The sequence below is a fragment of the Triticum dicoccoides genome, chromosome 2A (assembly GCF_002162155.2).
Source record: "Triticum dicoccoides isolate Atlit2015 ecotype Zavitan chromosome 2A, WEW_v2.0, whole genome shotgun sequence".
NCBI lineage: Eukaryota > Viridiplantae > Streptophyta > Magnoliopsida > Poales > Poaceae > Triticum > Triticum dicoccoides.
This window is the reverse complement of record NC_041382.1, coordinates 701,567,688-701,589,197: the sequence shown is the minus strand read 5'-3', so window position 1 is coordinate 701,589,197 and position 21,510 is coordinate 701,567,688. Positions and strand designations below refer to the sequence as shown.

General features: G+C 45.1%; 1 protein-coding gene across 1 annotated transcript; it reads left to right on the top strand.

The window, feature by feature from the left end:
- Window positions 1–358: 358 nt before the first annotated feature.
- LOC119356391 (transcription factor bHLH94-like) lies at window positions 359–3,719 on the top strand. The gene is made up of 3 exons (XM_037623340.1): window positions 359–1,243; window positions 1,672–2,172; window positions 3,396–3,719. The coding sequence occupies exons 1-3, from the start codon at window positions 881–883 to the stop codon at window positions 3,525–3,527; spliced, it is 996 nt and encodes a 331-aa protein (XP_037479237.1). The 5' UTR covers window positions 359–880; the 3' UTR covers window positions 3,528–3,719.
- Window positions 3,720–21,510: the final 17,791 nt, after the last annotated feature.

Below are 21,510 nucleotides of genomic sequence, written 5' to 3'. Positions count from 1 at the left end.
GAAATTTGTGGTCAACAGCAGAAGGTTTAGATGCCCTAATTCCCATTTTGGTCAAGAGAGATGAGTCGGAGCCTTCCCCTTCATGCGGATCCATGGTGGTGTGGTGTGGTGGGGTGAAATGTCAGGAGGTGGAAGAAGATAGACTTTGGGCCGGCCATCGGGCACATGCATGCATGGGCAATCCACGTACCGCCACGACGCCGATTCCCAATTATCGGCCCCTCTCGCGCAAGATGCCGCCGTACGCGGGGCCCCCCTGCCCCGGCCTGGCCAGCATCCGCAGGGTGTCATTTGGCATTCCGAGAAGGGGCACCACCCCACACACACACTCCCACCTATCGAGCGAAGCAGCGAGAGAAAATTCACAGTGCAGGAGCGTGACCACACACCCGTCTCGCGCTCACTTTTCTCTAGCCGCAGGGCCCGGCGAGGAAGCTAGCTAGCTAGCTCGCTCGCCCGTCCGTCACGTGTAGCAGCAGCCGATCAGCTCCAGAGATCTCGCCGCAATGCCGAGGGAAAGCGGGATTTTGGTGCCGATCCCTTGGAGCGTGGCGTGGTGACCACGAACGGAGAGCCTACGTACGCCTCTGCCGCAGCCCACGCGTCTGCGGCACCGCTGTTGCCTTTGCCTGCCTGCGCTCGCTGCGGCGCTTCGAGCACATCGCCCGGGCACGGAGTCCACACACGGAGTTGGCGCCTGCCGCGTCCCACTCCGCGCGGTGCCCGCCACCACTATTTTACACCGTCTCGTGCATGTCCTAGCTTTCCTCCCCCCTCCACGTCTCGCTAGAAACGCACGCACACGCGTATAGTAGCAGTGTAGCACCAACGGGCAGTCGGGCACTAGCTAGCTCCTTCGAGTCCGATCGATCGGATCGGCATGACGCTGGATGCCCTGTGCGCGGCCGGCGACGTCCTCGTCTACGACACCTTCAACGCGGCGGCGGCCGTGAGTGCCGCGCCGGCCGAGAGCAGCCTCCTCTTCTGCGACGTCGCCGGAGCGGCATGGATGGCGGGGTCTGCTGCCGCTGAGGCGCCGGCTGTGACCATAGTGCCGGTGGAAGAAGGGGAGAAGGCGCAGGGGAGGAGGAAGCGGCGGCGGCGGGCGAGGAGCTGCAAGAATCGCGAGGACGCCGAGAGCCAGCGGATGACCCACATTGCCGTCGAGCGCAACCGCCGCCGCCAGATGAACGAGTACCTCGCCGTGCTCCGCTCCCTCATGCCGGAGTCCTACGCCCACCGGGTAAGCACACACTCTCGCGTCTCGCTGAATTCCTGATACTTTCTGCACTCCTGTGTCGAGTTCTTGGGATGAAAATCTGTACATCCAGCGCCATTATGATTGAGTTCTCGTCTCCTCCATTCCGGCCCCTGTTCTTAACTACTACCAGAGCCAGTGCACGCCAATAATGGCGCGTATCCCTCCTCCGCGAGACACACATTCCTCGGCCACATTGCGCCATTAATGCGCCTCCTCTCTCTATCATCACTTCACTCATAGTTGTAGTGAATGTTCTACACTGTTTTTTTACTTGGGGAAGCAGAGTGTTACTGCTACCTACTACCCTGTTCTTTTAAGTTGTACTTCTTCGATCACATGCAACAGACTTCTGTATGGATGAATGTACCTGTACTTGACTGTCGCTGGCTTTCAATTCGATGGATGTGTAGGGCGACCAAGCATCCATTGTCGGCGGCGCCATCGATTTCGTCAAGGAGCTCGAGCAGCTGCTGCAGTCCCTGGAGGCGCAGAAGCGCACGCTCCTCGCCCAGCCGCAGCAGGAGCACAAGCCGCTGCCCATCCGTGACGCGATGCCATCGTCGAGCAAAACGGTCACGGCCGCGGCGACAACTACGACGAGCAGCGGCAGCGGCGAGGGCAAGCAGGCGTCGGCGATGCGCGAGGGGATGGGTCCGCCGTTCGCGGGGTTCTTCACGTACCCACAGTACGTGTGTCGCCTCCCGCCGCGGGACGACGCCGACGACCGCGCCGGGGCGGCGGACATCGAGGTGACGCTGGTGGAGACGCACGCCAACGTCCGGGTGATGGCGCCGCGGCGGCCGGGGCAGCTGCTCAGGATGGTCGCCGGGATGGAGGCGCTCAGGCTCACCGTGCTGCACCTCAACGTCACCACGCTCGGCTCGCTCGCGCTCTACTCCCTCAGCGTCAAGGTACATTTCCATGCCGTTGCCTGCAAACTATTCACTCTCTTGTTACCTTCTCTTCCGATGAAAACCTAAGCCATCGCCAAAATCTACATGTTCATTTTTCTCCATCATATCATGGTGTAAAAGAGTTAGCGCCGGAAAATGACAACAACTCTAGCTATAAAGCCTGTGAGAATGATGCTGGGCCAGTTTGCAATCGAAGCATCTAGAGTAATTTTTAAGTCTCTTTGTTGCATGCGGCTTCTCTATCAGAAGGACCAAAAACATGTTGGTTCTAGCACAGCATCCAAAATAGCTAAACACTGTAGAAAATTCCCTACAAATTGTTTGTTGCGCTAAAACAATGAGGCTTGGACATTTTGTGAGTGTGATCGGCAACTCAAAAATCATTTCACATCTCTTGTTGCTTGAGGTGAACAAAATCATTCCGGCTAGGCATCTACTGCATTGCATCAGCTCTGCTGCAGAGGTAGCGTGCATTGCTTGTGATAGCTAGAACCAGTAGCCACTACCCAGTGCTGCTTGATGGTGCATCCGCCGCTGGCCATGGCCGGGAAGATCAGAAAGCTGGCTGGCTCGAGCCATGGCTCATTTGCTTTTTGACCAGATTGAGATTCCGGAATCGATCCAGAGGCTTTTGCTCCCCAGTTGTGGCTTTTGCTCTGATCTGCGCCCCAAGCTGTAGCAGCTCTGCTCTCTGGACTTGACCTGCCCCCATATGGGTGCTGCCTGCACTATATCGAGCCATGACACTTCAAGCTCAAAAAGCAGAAGCAGAATTGCATATATGATATTTTTTTCCCTCCTGCTAAAGCAGGCTCGAGATGGCGCCATGGAGAATCTTTCTGAGCTGGGCCGTAGATCGGATAGATTGACATGGCGAGGTGAGCAGGGAAAAGAAAAGGGGAGGCTACAGGGTTTGTGTGTGGTGCCTTTCCTTCGGGCTGTTCATGGCAGCAGCGTCCGTCGATCGCCCAGGCCCCATCGGAGAATCCGCCTTTACAGGAGCTTTTTTCACCTCCGACGATGGTGTAGCAGCTGCAGTGATAGATGCAGCACGCTGCTGCCGATCGCCTGTTCACCCGGCCTCTCTGCGCTCCGGAACCGCCGCTTTGCCTCGCGTGTATTGGCCTGATGCTGTTTACTATGTGCAGTGAACTTCGCTCCTGATGAGTGCGATTGCAGACAAAGCTCAGGCTTCATGTGTTTTTGATTCATGTGTGCAGGTGGAGGAAGGGTGCGGGCCGACGACGGCGGACGACATCGCCGCGGCGGTGCACCATGTGCTCTGCCTCGTCGACGCCGAGGCGACGTCGCAGCGGCTGCTCGCCGGTGGGCAGCAGGAGATTTTAAGTTAGCTAGGTGGACCGGGGCAACGCCGGCAAGCTTGCCGTCTGAGGCAGGGGTAGTAATTTGTAAAGTGTAGTGGACCTCTACGAGGCTTTGGAGCATGGTTAATAAGAGCATGTGCAGCCGGACTTTGCAAATCCGCACGCCTTAAATTAGCCGCTTGTATCCGCCGCTCTCATATTTTATCCCGTATATCTATACAAAACAAGCAAAAGTAATCCTACTAACTACATCTACGTAGTATCCTATCTACTCTTTGTCTCGAAGATGTCCATGACGACCGTGCCGGGCGCCGGCTGGACGGGCGGGTAGCAGGGCTCCGGCTCATCCTCCTCCTGCTCGACCTCATTCATGTAGGCGAACATCTCCGCCTCGTCTACGGCCTCTTGCGCCTCCATCTCCTGCCGTGCCGACGACGGCGTCTTGCCTCAGCAGCCGACTCAGACCGGAGGGAATCGAGGATGGCATGTTGCTCCGCCTGTAGATCTCCGTCGCCAGCGTCCCCACATCCCCCTCCTCCGGCTCCTCCTTCTCCTCCTCCAACTCCTCCTCTGGATCTACTGCATCAGGAGGTAGCCCCGTGGCGATCCGGGCTTCGCGCCTAGCCCGGATCTGCTCAAAAAACTCAAGCCGACGCTCCGGCGTCAGAAAGGGCTCGCTCCTCACCCGGCGGCGTGGGGGCATGGGTACTAGATGGACGGGTGGAGTGGAAAGTGGCGGCGGCGGCGGACAGGATGAGGAAAAAGTGGATGGATGATAGGGTTTCGGTGCCGTTGGTCGACTTAAATAGTCGGGCAATGCACTACGCGTCCAGCCGGAGCTGCGCCACCGGTCCGACGGAGGAGACGAGCTTCAAACCGTCGGGTTTGAAGGCGTTTCCGGCTGGGACCCCTTAGTCCGACGTGGCCGGCATGCCCGGGCGCGCGCGGGGCGCCCCCGTATCCACCCCATATTTGGGCTGGATAAGGGTGCCGGTCAGCCCGAATGTTTGAGGGCCGTTCGAGAGGCCTATCTGGGTCAAAAAATTGTGACCGGGCGACAATGTCCGGCGTTTGAGACGGGTTTGAGGGGTCCGGTTGTAGATGTTGTAATACAGTCAACAATCAACATGTCATCTAGAGTCAATCTAGTAGCCCACTCGTACAATACGGACGCAGCTGTTCTGATCCCGAGTCCACATGAGCTCGGGTGAACAGTAAATCTAAAAAAATATATTTTTTTGTGAGACTTTGACAAATGTCTTAATAGCTTGCAAAATTCCATCACCATATGACATTTTTGGAAAATAGGTAAAAAAAAAAGTAATGCTCGCAAACATTATACATCATCACCATAAGTGCACTGGGGCATATGCTGACAGCTTTTTTTTTAGAACGAAGTATGCTCTTTCTAAACTAATATAAGATATGCTGACAAGCTTGCCGTGTGAAGTATAAGTATTCTCTTTGTAAACTAATATAAGACCGTTTAGATCACTAACTTGTAAAGTGTAGTGGGCCGGCTGTAGGAGCCGGTGGTCTGTGATCCAGAGGCAGAGCAAATGGCCGAGCCAGGTACTAGTAGTACTACAATACATACAATAACGTGCGCTAGGTACAATTTTATTCTTCTTGCCACCGCGCGAGAGCTATTTCTCGCCAGTATCAAGACATAACTCAGGTCTCACCTCTAGCGCTGAGGCACACTCTCCTTAGTGGGTTGGCCTACCTAAGCGGCTTTGAAAAGATTCTATAGACCTATCCGGCTTTAGAACTTTCCATACTGTTATTTTTTTCCTGTTTTCTATGTTCCTTTTTTTTTGCTTTTTCATTTTCTTACTGGTGTTTGCTCTTTCGTTCTTTATTCCCATTTATCGTTTTCCTCCGGTATTTTCAGCTTGTTTTCTCTTTTTACAACACATGTCTACTTTTCTCAATACACATTATACATATTTCTTATACACACGTATTAATTTTCGAAGCACATTGAATATTTTTTCAATACAAGATGAACATTTTTCGAAAGGTACGGAATTAAGAAAACATTTTTAATGTATAAACAGTTTAGAAATTTCACAAATGTATTGTTGAAATGCGTGAATTTTTTTTAATATGACACCTACATTTTTTTTGGAATGTTACATTTTTGTAAATTATGCCAACATTTTTAAATGTATAAAAAAATTCAGAAAGTATCATGAACATTCTTTAAAATGTGAACATTTTTTTAAGATGTGTCAACATCTTTTTTGAATGTGACATCCATTCTTTTGGAATGGTATAATTTGTTTATACAAACAGTTTTTTTAACATTACCTAAACGTTATAGAAAATACTACTGGAATTTTTTTGAATTATGTGAGCATTTGTTTTATATTGTATATTTTCATGAACGTGCGATGAACATTTTAGTAATCTATATCTATACCTACTAATAAAGCAAGGTGTGCTAGCAAAGGAATAACGATTTATGCAGAATTTCGTACATGGGCCACGCGCCCTATGGCCCAATAAAGTAAGCCCATTTTTTCCTGCCCACGCAGCAATAAAAAAATCCTATTTCCCGCACACTGTAGTAAATAGTTTCAGCTACACACAGGACGCCCAAGACTCGGCGGCCAATTTTTGTTTATGCTTTGTTTCAAATTTTCATTTTCTGTTTCTTTCTGTTGTTATTTCGTGTTTCTTTTTTATTTTTCCTATTCCAAGTCTAATTTTAGTTTTTTCTGAAATTCACAATTTTCAAAAAATGTCCACACTTTCAATTTTATTCAAAACTTTGTAAAATGTTACAAATTAAGAAAATGTGTCCCTATTCGAAAAAATTGGATTTTTTTTATCGTGTCAAAATTTGTTCAAAATTTTAAAAAATATTTCCATTTAAAAATGTTTGTATTTTTTAAAAATAAAGATTAAAAAAATGCACTTGAAAAATGTTCTAAATTTGAGAAATATTCTTATTTTAGCGATGTGTTTAAAAATGTAAAAGAATGTTTGCATTTAAGAAATACATTTGCTAAAATTGTTCTGCTTGTTTAAAACATGTTCCCATTTTCAAAAATTGTTCACAACTTGATTTTTTTTGATATTTTTATAAGAAGGTTCATGTTTTTAAGGAATGTATGAGAATTTTAGGAAATGTTCAATTCAAACTTTTTTGTTCTTGCTTTGTGCAAAAATGTATGGAATTTTCCAAAAACAGTTTATGATTTGGAAAAAATTACATTGCCAAGTATATTCGGTAGTTCATGTTATGAATTCGAAAATTGTGTTCCTATTTAGGAAATGTTTGAATTTTATATGTTTGTCATTCTGAATTTTTTTCAGAATTTAGAAAATTATGCCATTTTTTGAAAAATCTTTGGGTTTTTTTCCAAATATGTTCAAGACATAAAAAATGTTACAAATTTGATAAATATTCTTTTTTTAGTGTTATGTTCAGAAATTGAAAATAATTTTTGTGTTAAAATAAACATTTTCTAAATTTCTTCTATATGTTCGAAACATGTTCCCATTTCAAAAAATTGTCTACAACTTCAAAAAACCCGTATTTTGATAAAAAGTTCATGCTTTTAAGAAATATTTGTGAATTTGAACAAATGTTCCGTTCAAATTTTTTGTTCGTGTTTTTGAAAATGTGTGAAATTAAAAAAAACATAATTTGGAAAAGCGTTAGCTTTGCCGAGTATATTTGACATTTCAAAGTTATCAGTTTTTGAAAAGTTCAAAAAAAAAGTTTCGAATCTGCCGTTGCATTGTATTATTTAATATTCACGTTGACTATTGGTTAGCAGAAGACGTTTATTTGAGTGGCTAGCAACATGTGCTCAGGTCTTTGAGGCCGTGAGTTTGATCACTTCCATATTAGGCCTGCTCCACATCCGGCGCATCAAGCTAAGTCGGTTTGTTCAAAATAAGAGACATCATAAATTGTTGACGGTGATAGCTTTTATGTGTCAATAAAAGAGAATATGATGATTAATTACAATTGAAAAAAATTATGAGCACGTGCCAATAAAAAAATATTGGTTTGGCTCTAATTAAAGGGTGCCATGTTGAACTAGAGAATACAAATATGTGGGGGTCTTGATCCATTTTTATATTGAGGTAGAGGCATGTAATTTTATTATCATGTTGCAACGCACGAGCTTGTGTTCTAATATAATAAGAAGTAATAAGCAAAAACAAAATGTGTCTTGGAGAACAACGCTCCTCTCATGCTTGTCCGGTCCATTTAGGGGGCTCATGAGGCAAGAGATCCTTTCGGGTTGCTTTAAACGACATATAATCGTGCCCATACCTGCGAGTTTACCCTCTGAACTAATTTGTAAAGTGTAGTGGGCCATTGAGGTTTCTAGTGAAGTCGGTGGTTTTTCTGTGAGATGCGTATAAGAAAGATAGCTGGCCTCGTTAACCAACCTAGAGCCAGGGCTCTGCCTCCTCCTCCTCCAAGAAAGAAAATTAGGATTTGTGCCTCTCGTCGGCACCGGCGTAGGTCCGTCTCGTTTCCGGTGACTGTAGGACCATGGAGGCGCGGTGGATCCTGGCAAGGGTCGGCGGGAGGGCTTCGTTTTTAGTCTTTTTTTCAATCTTGTTAGGGTTTGTGCCATACTCAAGAAGGCGAGACGGCGGCGGGTCCCTTAAAATGGAATAAAGGTCTCCCCGCCTAGCCCCTGCTCCGGCGGTGCGTCTAGCATCGTTGGTGGGCGTGTGTGTCTCCGGCAGATCTATCTTTGCTGGATTTGCTCGGATCTCGTCATTGTTCGTCTATGTTCGTGTGTCTTCGGTTTGGATCCTTCCGAACTACGTTATTTTTCATCGGCAGCGGTTGCTGTTCTGGGGTGCTGGTCTTATGGGGCCTTAGCACGACGACTTCCCGACTGTCAACTACAACAAGTTGTGCCCGGCTCCGGCGATGGAGGGGTGATGACGGCGGCACGCCTTCGGCTCGCTTCGGCGCTAGCGGCACGCCTTTGACATGTATCTCAAATCCTATGTATCTCAAACCCTTTGATTCATATCATATGATTTTTTCATTGAGTTTAGGTTAATGTTTATTTTTCTATGAAATATGAAGGATAGGAAAAATTCCTCCATAAGAATAAGATTCCATTCCTACAAACCAAAGGGCTCTAAAGAAATTTTTCCCATAGAAATCCTATTCTATGAAATTCCTTCAAGATTTCTCTAAACTAAAGGAGGCCTAACATGTGGTAGAGACCTTTATTCTTCTTCTAGAAAGTGTAGCATTTTTCTTACCATCTTTGACCTTTTTCCCTGTTGGGCTGAGCGGGTACGGCGATTACATCATCACTTGGTGCAAGCGTTTCTGACAACCCCTAAACCAAACTTTGATTTACCATCAGGCATGCTAGCGTGCGAGAGTTTCTTGCCTGTATAGAGGCATATCTCGGTCTCGCCTCCGCCGAAGGCAAACTTGCCTTGGCCCACCTAAACAACTTTGGGGAGGTTCTATAGACCGGTCTGGTCCGGTTTCAGAATCTTCCATCCATTAATTTCCTTTTTCCTTTTTTCTGTGTTTGTTTCTTTGTGTTTTAATTTAATTTTTTTCCTACGTGTTTTGCTCATCGGTTTCCTTCTGTTTTCTCTCTCTTTTCTTTTCTTTTCTTTCTTCTTTTCTTTTTATTTCAAGACATATCTACATTTTTCACTACACATTTCTTATACACGCGTAATACTTTTTTGATACATGTTCAATATTTTTTAAATAGGATGTACACTGTCTCAAGTACATGTTTGTGAATATTTTTTCAAGTATACGTTGAACATCTTTTTTTGCATGAAACATTTTTGTAAAAAAAGTGAACAGTTTTTTTAATATGCCACGTATATTTTTCTCAAAGTTACAAACTATTTTAGTCACATGATTTTTTTTTCATTTTACAATCATCTTAGAAAAATGTCGTTAATATTGTTTTGAAACCTGTGGCTATTTAAAAAATGTCATGATCATTTTTTGATGCTGTCAATATTTTCTTAATTTAATGAGATATTTTAAAATTGTATATTTTTTATGAGTGATGGCGTTATTTAAATTTAAGAAACTATTTTTCCATTTTATAAATATAAGTAATAGTATTAAAAAAGAAGGAAAAATTGTGGGCTGGAGAGCTGTGCTCCTGCCGCGCTAGGCATACCAATTTAGGGGGCTCTTAAGGCGTGAGGTCCTTCGGGGTCGCTATAAACAACATATAGCAGCACACATGCCGATGAGCGTGCCGTGTGAAGTAGTTTGTAAAGCGTAGTGGACCTTGTGAAGCTGTGGTTTCTTATCCACGAGGCAGAGCAAAAGCATGTGCACGTACAATACAATACATTAACGTTTATCGCGCGTTCATCTTGTAGGAAACGTGCAGTAGGTACTTTTATTCTTCTTGTAGGAAGTGTGGTACTTATTTTTATTCGTCTCTGATCTTTCCTTTTTCTTATGGGGCCAAGCGTGTTCGTCATCACCTGGTCCAGCCCAAAAGCCGCTTTTGAGACAACCCTTGAATGGAGAACATTGGTTTATCGGCCAGTCATGCCAGCACACAAGAGCTATTTGTCGCCCGTACCAAGACGTAATTCGATCTCACCTATAACACTGAAGGTACACTCGGCTTAGTGGGTCAGCCCACTTAAGCGGTTTTGGGAAGATTCTATAAACCGGTCCGGACCGGTTTTTGAACCTTCCATGTGGTTATATTTTCTGAGTATCTTTCTTTGGTTCTTTTCTTCAGCTTTTTTACCCTTTTCTATGCGTTTGTTTTTATCGGTTTTCTTTTGTTTTTCCTTTTTTTAATACATGTCTACTTTTTTCATTACACATTGTACATATTTCTTATACATGCATAAAATGTATTTATACATGTTGAATATTTTCCATATACATGTTAAAAACATTCCGAAGAAAATCACTAGAAGTCAAAATAGGGTTGCAGATTGTTTGGCCTCTTATTACTGCAGTGTGGTTGTTAGGAGTTCCGCCGTGTATAACGGAACTTGTGCCACGTGATTGTATCCCTATGTTCATGGAATAAAACTCACTTTTTTCCCGCAAAAACACATATTTCAAATACACGAGAGCATTTCTGTAATAGCACAAAACATTTTTTAATTAAGCAAACATTTATAAAAAGGTCAATAATATATATTTAAAACAGGAGAATATTTTTTTAATATGTCACATACATTCTCCTGAATGGTACAATTTTTATAATTATATGAAAATTTTGTTCACATTGTATAAAAGCTTTATAAAAATGTCAATAAAATATTTAGAAACGCGAACATTTTTTGAAATGTCACATAAATTGTTTTGAATGATATGAAAGATTTTCTATATTTCATTTTTTTGAAATATCACGAACATTTGCTTGAAATGTGTGAATATTTTAAAATTGTCACGTACATTTTTTTGAATGCTATCAATGTTCCTTTGAATTAGGTGAATAAGTTTTAGATTATGTAAACATATTTGTACACGCGATGAAAGTGTTTTAAATTTAAGGAAAATATTCTGATTCGGAAAAATAAGTAAACATAATAAAGAAGAAATAAATAAACATGCGCCAGAGAGCAGCGCTCCTCTCGCGTGGGCCCAACAGAATGTATCCAAAATTGCTGGCCACCTTACAAAAAAAATCAAATGGCAAATAATTAGAAACTCATTTGTACCTTTCCAACGTTGTTTCAAAGGAGAGATAAGCCGAAATCACTAATTAAGGACTACTCGTTGCAAAGAGCACTCCACTTTCCCAGGTCGCGACAAGTGGCGCACATGCAGCGCGCCACTTGTCGCAACCGGGGAGTTTTCCCTTTTTTCGTAGATTCGTTTATTCTAAACGTTTTATCTCTTAAACCGTGCGTCCAAATCTCGAACTGTTTTCATCGTTGGATTCCTCGCGTCGAGATTTTTAAAACTAGATCACATGTTGATAGGTTTTGACAAACTTTTTTTCATGAAAAAACCGGGCGAAAAAACCGGACCGGAAGCATGGTTTTTTTCCTTCCGAAAGAGGCACGTCCATGCCTCTCGAGAAATCACAACCGGGCCTCTCGTGGAAGCAAAACCGTGACTCTCGTGGAAGAAAAAAAAACAAAAAACACGTTTTTTTCGTTTCCGAGAGGCACGGCCGTGACTCTCGCGAAAGCACAACCGTGCCTCTCAGAAAGCAAAACCGTGACTCTCGCGAAAGAAAAAAACAAAAAACGCGTATTTTTTTCCCTTTCCGAGAGGCACGGCCGTGACTTTCACGGAAGCAAAACAGTGACTCTCCCGAAAGAAAAAAAACAAAAAACGCGTTTTGTTTTTCCTTTTCCGAGAGGCACGGCCGTGACTCTCACGAAAGTACAACCGTGGCTCTCACGGAAGCAAAACCGTGACTCTCGCGAAAGAAAAAAAAACGTGTTTTTTTTCGTTTCCAAAAGGCACCGCCGTGACTCTTGCTAAAGCACAACCATGCCTCTTGCAGAAGAAAAACCGTGACTTTCGCGAAAGGAAAAAAAAGAAAACATGTTTTTTCGCGCAAAAAAGAATTTCAAATTTTTTTTATCGAAAAGTTAAGAAAGACCGGGGAAAAACCAAAACGTTAAAAAAACCCGGAAAAAAACCGTTTAAAAAGCCGAAAACACGTGCGGAAAAATAAAAAAAAATTCAAAAGGAGCGTCCAGAGCGCGACACGTGACAAATGACTGAGAGCGCGCCAAGTGGCGCTGATCGTTGCGAGGCTTCCGAAGGAGCGCTCGTTAAGTAGTTGCTCCCGAGATAAGCACTGTGTAGTATCTATGTGCGGGCTGGGTGTCAATGTCACCAATTTTAAAAGAGAGTTGGCCGGTTTCTTTGTCTTCCTGAGATTAGAGCCAGGGTTAATTCCAAAGAAAGAGGTGAACCGGAACAACGAATATTCCAGAATTCCATTGGTACTCAGTCAAACGTCACATTAACGTTTTCCATATATATAAGTACCATGAAGTGCGACATGTGCTCTCCTCACTCCAAGGCCCAAACAACTAATCTCACTCCCATTTTCAAGCCACCATTAGAGCTCTGCACCAACAATTTACCTCATGATCCGCCATCGCACCTCTCTAGCGTCGCCGATAACGGTGCACCCGCTGAATGATAAATACCTCCTAGAGGAGATCCTCCTTCGCCTACCTCCGCAGCCCTCCTCTCTTCCGCGTGCCTCCCTTGTTTGCACACGCTGGCGCAACGTTATCTTAGATCCCGACTTCCTCCGGTGCTTCCGCAAACACCACAAGAAACCTCCTCTACTTGGCTTCTTTGCAGGGTATTACGGCTCGTGTGCGGTTTTCATCCCTGCTCTGGACGCACCCGACCGCATCCCTTGCACGCGCTTCCCGTTGCAGCAGAACCGTCGATATGACCATCTCAACGTTCATGGTTGCCACCACGGCCTTGTCGTCCTCCTCGACCTGTATAACCGAGAGGCCATGGTATGGGATCCTCTCACTGGCCATGACCATCATGTGCCCTTCCCACCAGGGTTCCGTAGTCATACGATTGGTTTCGTCAAGACTGCAATTGTGTTGTGTGCTGCCACTGAAGATGGACATGTGCACGGTGACTGCAGTCTAAGCCCGTTTAAGGTGGCTTTTGTGGGCAATGATGTTGATAGAAAACATGCAATCTGTAGTATGTACGAGTCACGGTCCGGAGTATGTGGAAATATTATCTCAATGGCAAATACGGGTGAGGTCTGTGATGACCCCGGCCTTATAGTTGGTAATTCAATTTATTGGCTGCTTCATGAGGGTGGTATCCTTGAGTTGGATATGGGAAGGCAAAGCCTTGGTGTGATTGAGATGCCAACTAATGTCCATTTTACAGGAAACCACTTTTTTCAGATTATATGGACAAAGGATAGTTGCCTCGGTCTTGCGATTTTGTCGAAGACCAATATGCGCATGCAATTGTGGGAGAGGACATCGAAGAATGATGGTGTTGTCAGATGGGGACTGCAGAAAACAATTCAACTAGACCAGCTCCTTCCGCCGGTATCACCGAAGGAGAGAAAAAGGATGTGTATAATTGGGTACGATAGTGTCACTAACACGATCGTTTTATGGACAACTATAGGTGCCTCAGTGATACAACTTGAAACGTTGGAGTTGAGAAATATTCCTATAAGAGAGGGTGGAACATATTATCCCTACACAAACTTCTATATCGCAGGTAATACATTTCTAGACATCGTGTTAATAATACTTCCATACCTGGTTACTTGTTTTTAGAATCAATCCGTTGCAATATAGTCCATGTGTGTGCTAAAAAGGCTGGTTAGATATTTAAGGGTAGACGATGTAGTTTGTTCCTCCGCAGGGCGCTGTGCTTAGTATCACTGACCAAAAAGTATTCTAGGTTAATGCATAAAACTTGTTCTTGATTTGCATCCAGCGATTCAACATAATATTTAGGAAGGGTAAATCTGAATGATTTCTAATTTACTGAATTCATTAGACATTAGGGACCGATTGACTGAATTCACTAACACTAGAGGTAACGTATGATTTTATTTTTCTTCAGGGCTACATGAGGCGTCACGCAGACAAAAGGGGGAGCTTTGCTTGCGGAAAGGGTGCGAGCAGCACGACCCTGAGCTCTATTTTGAATAACACGGAGCTCCCTTTTTGGTTTTTGCACACATTCAAATTTCAAAGAAAAGAGATCGGGTGCGTTACCTAGGCTAGAAATGCCGGTGGAATTAAAACACACCAGATAGAGAATAAAGTCAGTATGCAGAGATGCGCGGGAAGATGAACTGGCAATGGTGCTGGCGTCGACGACACTCGACATATCACATACCGCTGCTCACGGTCACGGGACGAAGAGCTAGCGTTTTCGATATGTCGGTGATGTTCTGAATAGAAGATTGATTGTGTCCCTTTTTCTTCTTCTCTCGTCTAGTAGCTGTAACAAACTTCTTCCTCTTGAAGAATTTGCAGAAGATTTGCCATTTTTCCCTTGAAAAGGAGAGAAGAAAGGTGAGGCAAGTTTTGGGCACCAGCACTTAAGAAAGGTGATTAAAATACATTTAATCGTGTCATGCCGAAGAAGAAAATGGTGAACCACAGTTCGAGTCAGTTTAGCCAGCGATTATATTCACCAGGAGAGTTGGTCCACATGGGGTTCTTCGGTGCGTACCGCTTCGTTCACGTCGCTCCTAGTCACCCCCACCCCCGTCCCATCTCCTTCTGCCCCTCTCGCCACAGTCGAAGGAAGCCGGTAGGCTAAGCCAGTTAGGCTAATGACGGCGGTGCTGCGGCGGGCTCATCTCCTCGCTATGGGGAGCCCTCTAGCTGGGGAGCGGCGGCGGTGCTAGATGGTGCGCATTAGTATCCTGAACTTCGGGGCTACGGCCCCAGACCTATTGGTGATTAATGTGTCGCCATGGTGATGGTAGATCTGACCCTATTATCGTCCGCAACGGCTGCGACCGGGGTTCTGGTTGGCCGACGACATGATGCCTTCACATCTTGGACGTCAGGGATGTTTGGCGATAGTGGCTCGTGCCTCGTGTTGCAGCAGAGGAGTGGCCGTAGTACGGCCTGATTTAGTGAGGGCCAGCCTTTCCTATGGTGTCTTTTCGTGGTCACTCACTTTGACACGTGTACAATCGGTGATACGACCGATTGAGCTAGTGGACAGGCTGAAGCGACCATTAGATGTGGCACGTGCAATGTGGCCATGTGGCCCCGCACAACAATCTATCTTCTGTCCACGTGATGGATGAACTCCAACGGGTATCCGTCATGGGGATGCTACATATTAGAGGACATAGATCTGGCGTCTGTCCGTTTCATCCTGGTCTATGATTTTGGTGTCGATCCAGACATTGTAGCAAGACTTCTTCTTGGCAAGTTGGTGATGGCAATTATGTGGGCTTTGTTTTTGGTGGTGCTTTTCGAGTACATCGTCTCGAGTTTCGAGTGAAAACACTAGGTCCGGCCTCCATTAGTTCTACTGGCAATGGTGGTCTACGCTCCTCTTTTGAAGGCGCCGCCTTGAGTCTGCTTCAAATGCCGCCCTTGGGTGAAACCCATGATTTGGCCTAAATGGATGAATCTGGCGATGGCGACGTTCATGCACCATTACTTTTCTAGAGGCATCGTGGCTCGAGATCTACTCGTAGTTTTGTGTTGCCTATAGCGGTGGTAGCTGAGATTGATGTTGTGCTTCAATGGGTTGTTCACCTTGCCTTGAACTTCATGTTTTCTTTTTTTTTTCTCTCCCTTTTATCCTTTTTAGTTGTGTGCATCATCGATGTCTCTACTTTGGATACCGCGTTGTTGCAGAGACTGGGTGTAAATCATATCAGCTTGATATTAATGTATGAAAAAAGTATCTATCCACCTGACTGATCTCACGTGTTGGCAGTCGCCTCATAGACAATACATGCCTATATCCCACGCATGTCGCACCCACCTATTGCCTCATCCTCTTGCCCTAGAGACTTCTTCCTCCCCGCCCGACTCCATCGCACCATAGCGCGAGCTCACTTTTGCTGCCGTGTCGTCGTCCATCAAACAACCCTCCAACCATCGCACCGCGAGGCCGCGCCAGAACCGTCGCTCTGGAGCATCTCCGCATGCAGCAGCCACCTTGTTGCAAGCCTACTCTTGTTGTCTCTCATCGGTCGACAGAGCTCACAGACTCACTATTGCAAAGAGCCACGACTGATGCACGAATTCAAAAGCATTATAGATTGTTCTATAGCTAGAACCGTATGCAATTATAAAAAAACAGTAGTGGTTCCTTTGAACAAACCTTCCGCGGTTCTTGGTATTTGAGACAGTTTTGAAACCGCCTCCAATAACATGAGTATTAGAAGTTGTTGGCTACAAGCGTAAGGTAAAATCGTTATAGGGTGTATCCCAAAGCCACATCCAAATCCTAGTGTTGTATTATGCTCAGGACTCTTTTTAGAAAACACTATGTGAAATAATTTGGTTATATGTATCCTCAATGTCTCGGTTAGCCCTTTATACACACTGGGTGTACTTAGTATCATCTTGATATTAATATATTGTTCTTTTCTAAAATGAAACTGGGTACCACTAGGCATGTTGGAGCACGTCACTGCACAAGTTTTTCACTATTTGTTGTTAAGCTGATGTTGAGATTAATAATTTAGTTCTAACAAAATAGTTATGACAATAGAATGCGTCCAAAATTGGTAGCTGCCATACAAAAAAGTCCACCAAAAAATAATTAGGCTGGTCATAGTGGGAGTAACATAGGTAGTAACATAGATGCCACATAAGCAAAAATGATGATGTGGCAAGTAGTTAATGAGGAGAGAGGCAAATAGAGTAACATAATATGTTACCATCACATAGCGGTTTCCAATGCATAATGAGTCTACAAAGTAATAAATGAAGGCAACTATGTTACCACACCTATGACACTACCCACTATGAAGGTAGTAACATAGACTAGTAACATATGTATGTTACTAATCTAAGTTACTCCCCACTATGACCAGCCTTAAAAGCTTAATGGTTCCTTTCAAACGTTGTTTCCAAGAAGGTCTAAGTATTATATAGCATTTATCTGTAGGCTGTGTGTCACTAATGTCCAAAGAGAGTTAGCTGGTTCTGTTGTCTTCCAAGAATTAGAATCATGATTAGTTCCAAAGAATAGGATGGACATGAACAATGCATATTCCAAAATTTCATTGGTACTCACGTCACCTTACCTATTTAGCATAGAAGTACCATCAAAGTGAGATATGCGCTCTCCTGACTTTGAAGCCCAAACAATTAGTTTCACTCACCCTTCACACTGCACAGATCAGAGCCCCGCACAATAATGTACATGATGATCCGCCACCCCGCTCCTATAGCATCACCGGCACCGCTGCACCCATTCGATGATAAATACCTCCTGGACGAGATCCTCCTTCGTCTACCTCCGCAACCCTCCTCCCTTCCACGTGCTACCCTTGTTTGCACATGCTGGCGCAACATTATTTTAGATCCTGACTTCCTCAAACGTTTTCGTAGACACCACCAAAAACCTCCTCTACTAGGCTTCTTTGCAGGGAATACTAACTCAAGTGCGGTATTCGTCCCTACTTTGGACTCCCCCGACAGCATTCCTTTCATGCGCTTTCCATTGCAGCGGAACCGCCGATATGAAGCGCTCAACGTTCATGGCTGCCACCATGGCCTTGCCATCCTCCTCAACCTAAGTGACCGAGAGGCCATCGTATGGGATCCTCTCACTGGCCATGACTATCAGGTGCCTTTCCCGCCAAGGTTCCATAATTTTACAAATGGTTTTGTCAAGAATGCAGTTGTGTTGTGTGCTGCCACCGAAGATGGACATGTGCATGGTGATTCCAGTCTAAGCCCATTTAAGGTGGCTTTTATGAGCAATGATTTTGATCAAAAACATGCAATGTGTTGTCTCTACGAGTCAGAGTCTGGTGTATGGGGGAATATATTCTTGGTGGCAACTACGAGTCGGATTTGTGATGAAAGGCCCGGCATTATAGTTGGGAATTTAATTTATTGGCTACTTGATGATGGTGGCATCCTTGAGTTGGATTTGGAAAGACAAAGCCTTTGTGTGATTGAGAAGCCAACTAATGTCCATTTTACAGGCTATCGATATTTTCAGATTTTATGGACAAAGGATGATGGCCTCGGTCTCGCTATTTTGTTGAAGTCCAATGTGCGCATCCAATTATGGGGAAGGAGATTGAAGAATGATGGTGTCAGATGGGTGTTACAGAAAACTATTCAACTCGATCAGCTCCTTTCATTAGTGTTGCCAAGGGACAGAAAAAAGACATATATACTTGGGTATGATAACGATAGTAACACGATGGTTCTATCCACAGCTATCGGTGCTTTAATGGTACAACTTGATACAATGGAGTTTAGAAATATTCCTAAAAGAAAGCATGCAACATATTATCCCTACAGAAACTTCTATACCACAGGTAATACCTTGTCTACAATCCTATCAATAATAGTTCATGTGTACTTGTTTTCAGAATCAATCTGTTGCATATAGTTGTGTGCTTAAAGGTTGGTTAGATATTTAAGGTAGACGGTGTGTAGTTTTTTCCTCTGCAAGGCATTGTATTTACGACAATGTTTTGATGATGAATTACCGATTAAAAAGTATTCTGCGTAGATACTACTTAATGCATAAATAAAAGTTGCTCAAGTGTTTTGCCTGTATATCCAGCAGTTCAACATATTTTTTTTTTGAGGGTGAATCTGATCATTGCTATTTCCAGTATAGTGTTGATTTGGCGGGGCTACACGTTTTGGCAAGGCTAGATAACTATAGTATAATGCTATTTCCAATATAGTGTTTGTTTTTGCGGTGGTTTTTCCAACACTAACTAATTCTTTTATATAGCATACATTTACATGTTTAGACAATACTAAGTTCTAGAGACTCACAAATCTACTGCAACATCAAGAGAGAAGATTCTACAAGACCAGATTCGTTGAATTCACTACCCAGACATTGACATATGATATTTTCTTCAGGGCTGCAGGAGGCATCACGCATTAAGAAGGGAGAAATTTGCCCAGTGAAAGGGTGCATCCTCCACGATCCTGAACTCTATTTTTGTAAATACTAAACTCTATTCAAATTTCGAAGGAGAATCGAAATGGCGTTGGGACTAAATCACACCAGATAGACGCAAAGTCAGTATGCAAGGATTCCCAAGAAGGTGTACTGTTAATGGTGTTTCCGATGCGTCGGTGATGTTCTGAATAGATGATCCATTGTATCTTTTGTTTATTTTGCTGTCCGGTTGTCTACTGCCATATCCTCTTTTGGTCTAGCAGCCGTGAACCCTGTCATGCCGCAAAAGGAAAGGGCGATCCACAACTGGAGTCGGTACCTTCCACAGGCTCAGGAAATACCTAGGACAAGTTTAGCAGGCAATTCACCTAAAACGAACCTGAACCGGACTCGATTACTTTCCCTCCACATAAACCAAACATGATCGCGCCGGACTCTGCAAACCACGTACGTGTGGATCCAAGCCCAGCCCTCCCGTATGGATCAAACGGCAGCGCTCCCGATCGTTGACATCCTCGTCGGCCTCCTTGGCCACAAGCCTGCCGCCGTCCGCCGCCCAGGCCACAAGAAGCCTGCCGCCGTCCGCCTCCCACGGCGCTTGGCGGCCTTAGGGGAGAAGATACAAGGACTCTTCTTCCACGGTGTTCAGCCTGCCGTCCGTCGACCGTCTTCTCTGGTGATAACAGCGCCGCCGCCGCCGCCGCTCCCCATCCCCTCCCCGAAGCAATCGGATGTGTTGGGATCCATCCAAGGACTCTTCGTCCCTGGCGTTTGGCGACAGTCTCCTCAACCGCAGGCGACTGAAGCTCAAGCTCAACCTTCCCAGCGGGAGATATTGGAATCCATCCAGAAACTCATCCGCCACGTCAGGCCTGCCGTTTGCCGACCGCTCGCGCTGCCTCTGGCGGCCCACATTGCCGGCAGCCCCGCTGCGACGGCGGCTCTCGTCGTCGGCAGCGCGGCAATGGCCGTCTGCCAACGATACCGACTCGAGGTCGTGCCTTACAGTAACCGCGTCCACATAGTCTTCCACCCCCCAGATTACGATCGTGAGCTCGACGAATTCGAATTCGCCCATTTCAAGAAGACGAACGCCCGTAAGATCCTCCGCCCGCGCCACTACCAGAGCGCACGCGTCCGGCGGCTCACCTCGGAGATCGTCGGTGCCATCAACCGCGGCCTTGCCATCAAGAGCAAGCAGGGGATGGCACGCATAGTGCGGCCCCACACGAGGCATCTTGACAAGCTCAACTGGGAGGTCGTCGTGACCAAAAACAAGGAATGCAATGCGTACGTCCATCCCGGCGGCGGCAAGATCGTGGTGTTCGACGGATTGCTTGAACGCTTCGAGACTGATGAAGAGATTGCCTACCTTATTGCGCACGAGGTTAGTTAATTTGTTGGTCCGTTGTAGATGAGCACATGCATTTAAATTGTTCTGTGGTGTTCATTTAACCTGATTTAAGTACACCGGTGCCGTTTTTACAGGTCGGGCATGTTGTCCAGAGATGCAACTCCGAGTGGTTATCCATACCATCCCCGAGGTACAGCCGTACAGTACAGTACATTCACCTCTCCATCTGATCACCTGGTGTTTCATATTAATTTGATGCTCTTTTGATAATTTTCATATATGTAGGCTGGAGAGTGAGGCAGACTACATTGGAATCATGCTGCTTGCCGCGGCTGGTTTTGATCCGCAAGTTGCCCCCAAGTTCTTTGAGAAGTTTGCAGGCATCGAAAGAAATTCAGGATGGCGGTTTGACTATGACTATGGATGCCCTACTCATCCTCCAAGTAAGAAAAGGTCGCAGCTTTTATCACAACCTGCCGTTATAGGGGAGGCCATGCAGTTGTATAGACAAGTTACGGCCAACCAAGGACAGGAGAAGATTTCGTCTACCAGTGGAATTTTGCCGCTTGCATAGACTGATAGAAATGGTATCGATGATTATGTATATGTGGAGTATGATCTATGTCAAAACTACGGTGTTGAATATAAATTCAATACCAAGTACTCCCTCTATAAAGGAATATAAGATCGTTTAGATCACTAACGACCTTATATTTCTTTACAGAGGTGGACTGATCTTATATTTCTTTACAGAGGTGGACTGCGCAAGAGGTTTTCCTGACCATGTATGGTATATTTGGTAATCTACTCCGTAGTACTTTGCTTCTCAAATATGTTGTGAATGTATTGGAAAGGTGACGAGGAAGACACTGATCACACTGTTTCCTTCGGGCGAAAAGAAGTGGGATGGAGTTTTAACGATGTAATGTATGATTTTACAGGCGGGGTAGTATCTAAAGACGGGTATGATTGCTTCTATTATAGGCATCTCTCCGAGCCGTCTGAATTGAAGCTAAAGGGACCGGCTAGACAAGGCGACTGAATTTAGAATTTGGGCAAGTCACTTTTTTGATCTGCCATTT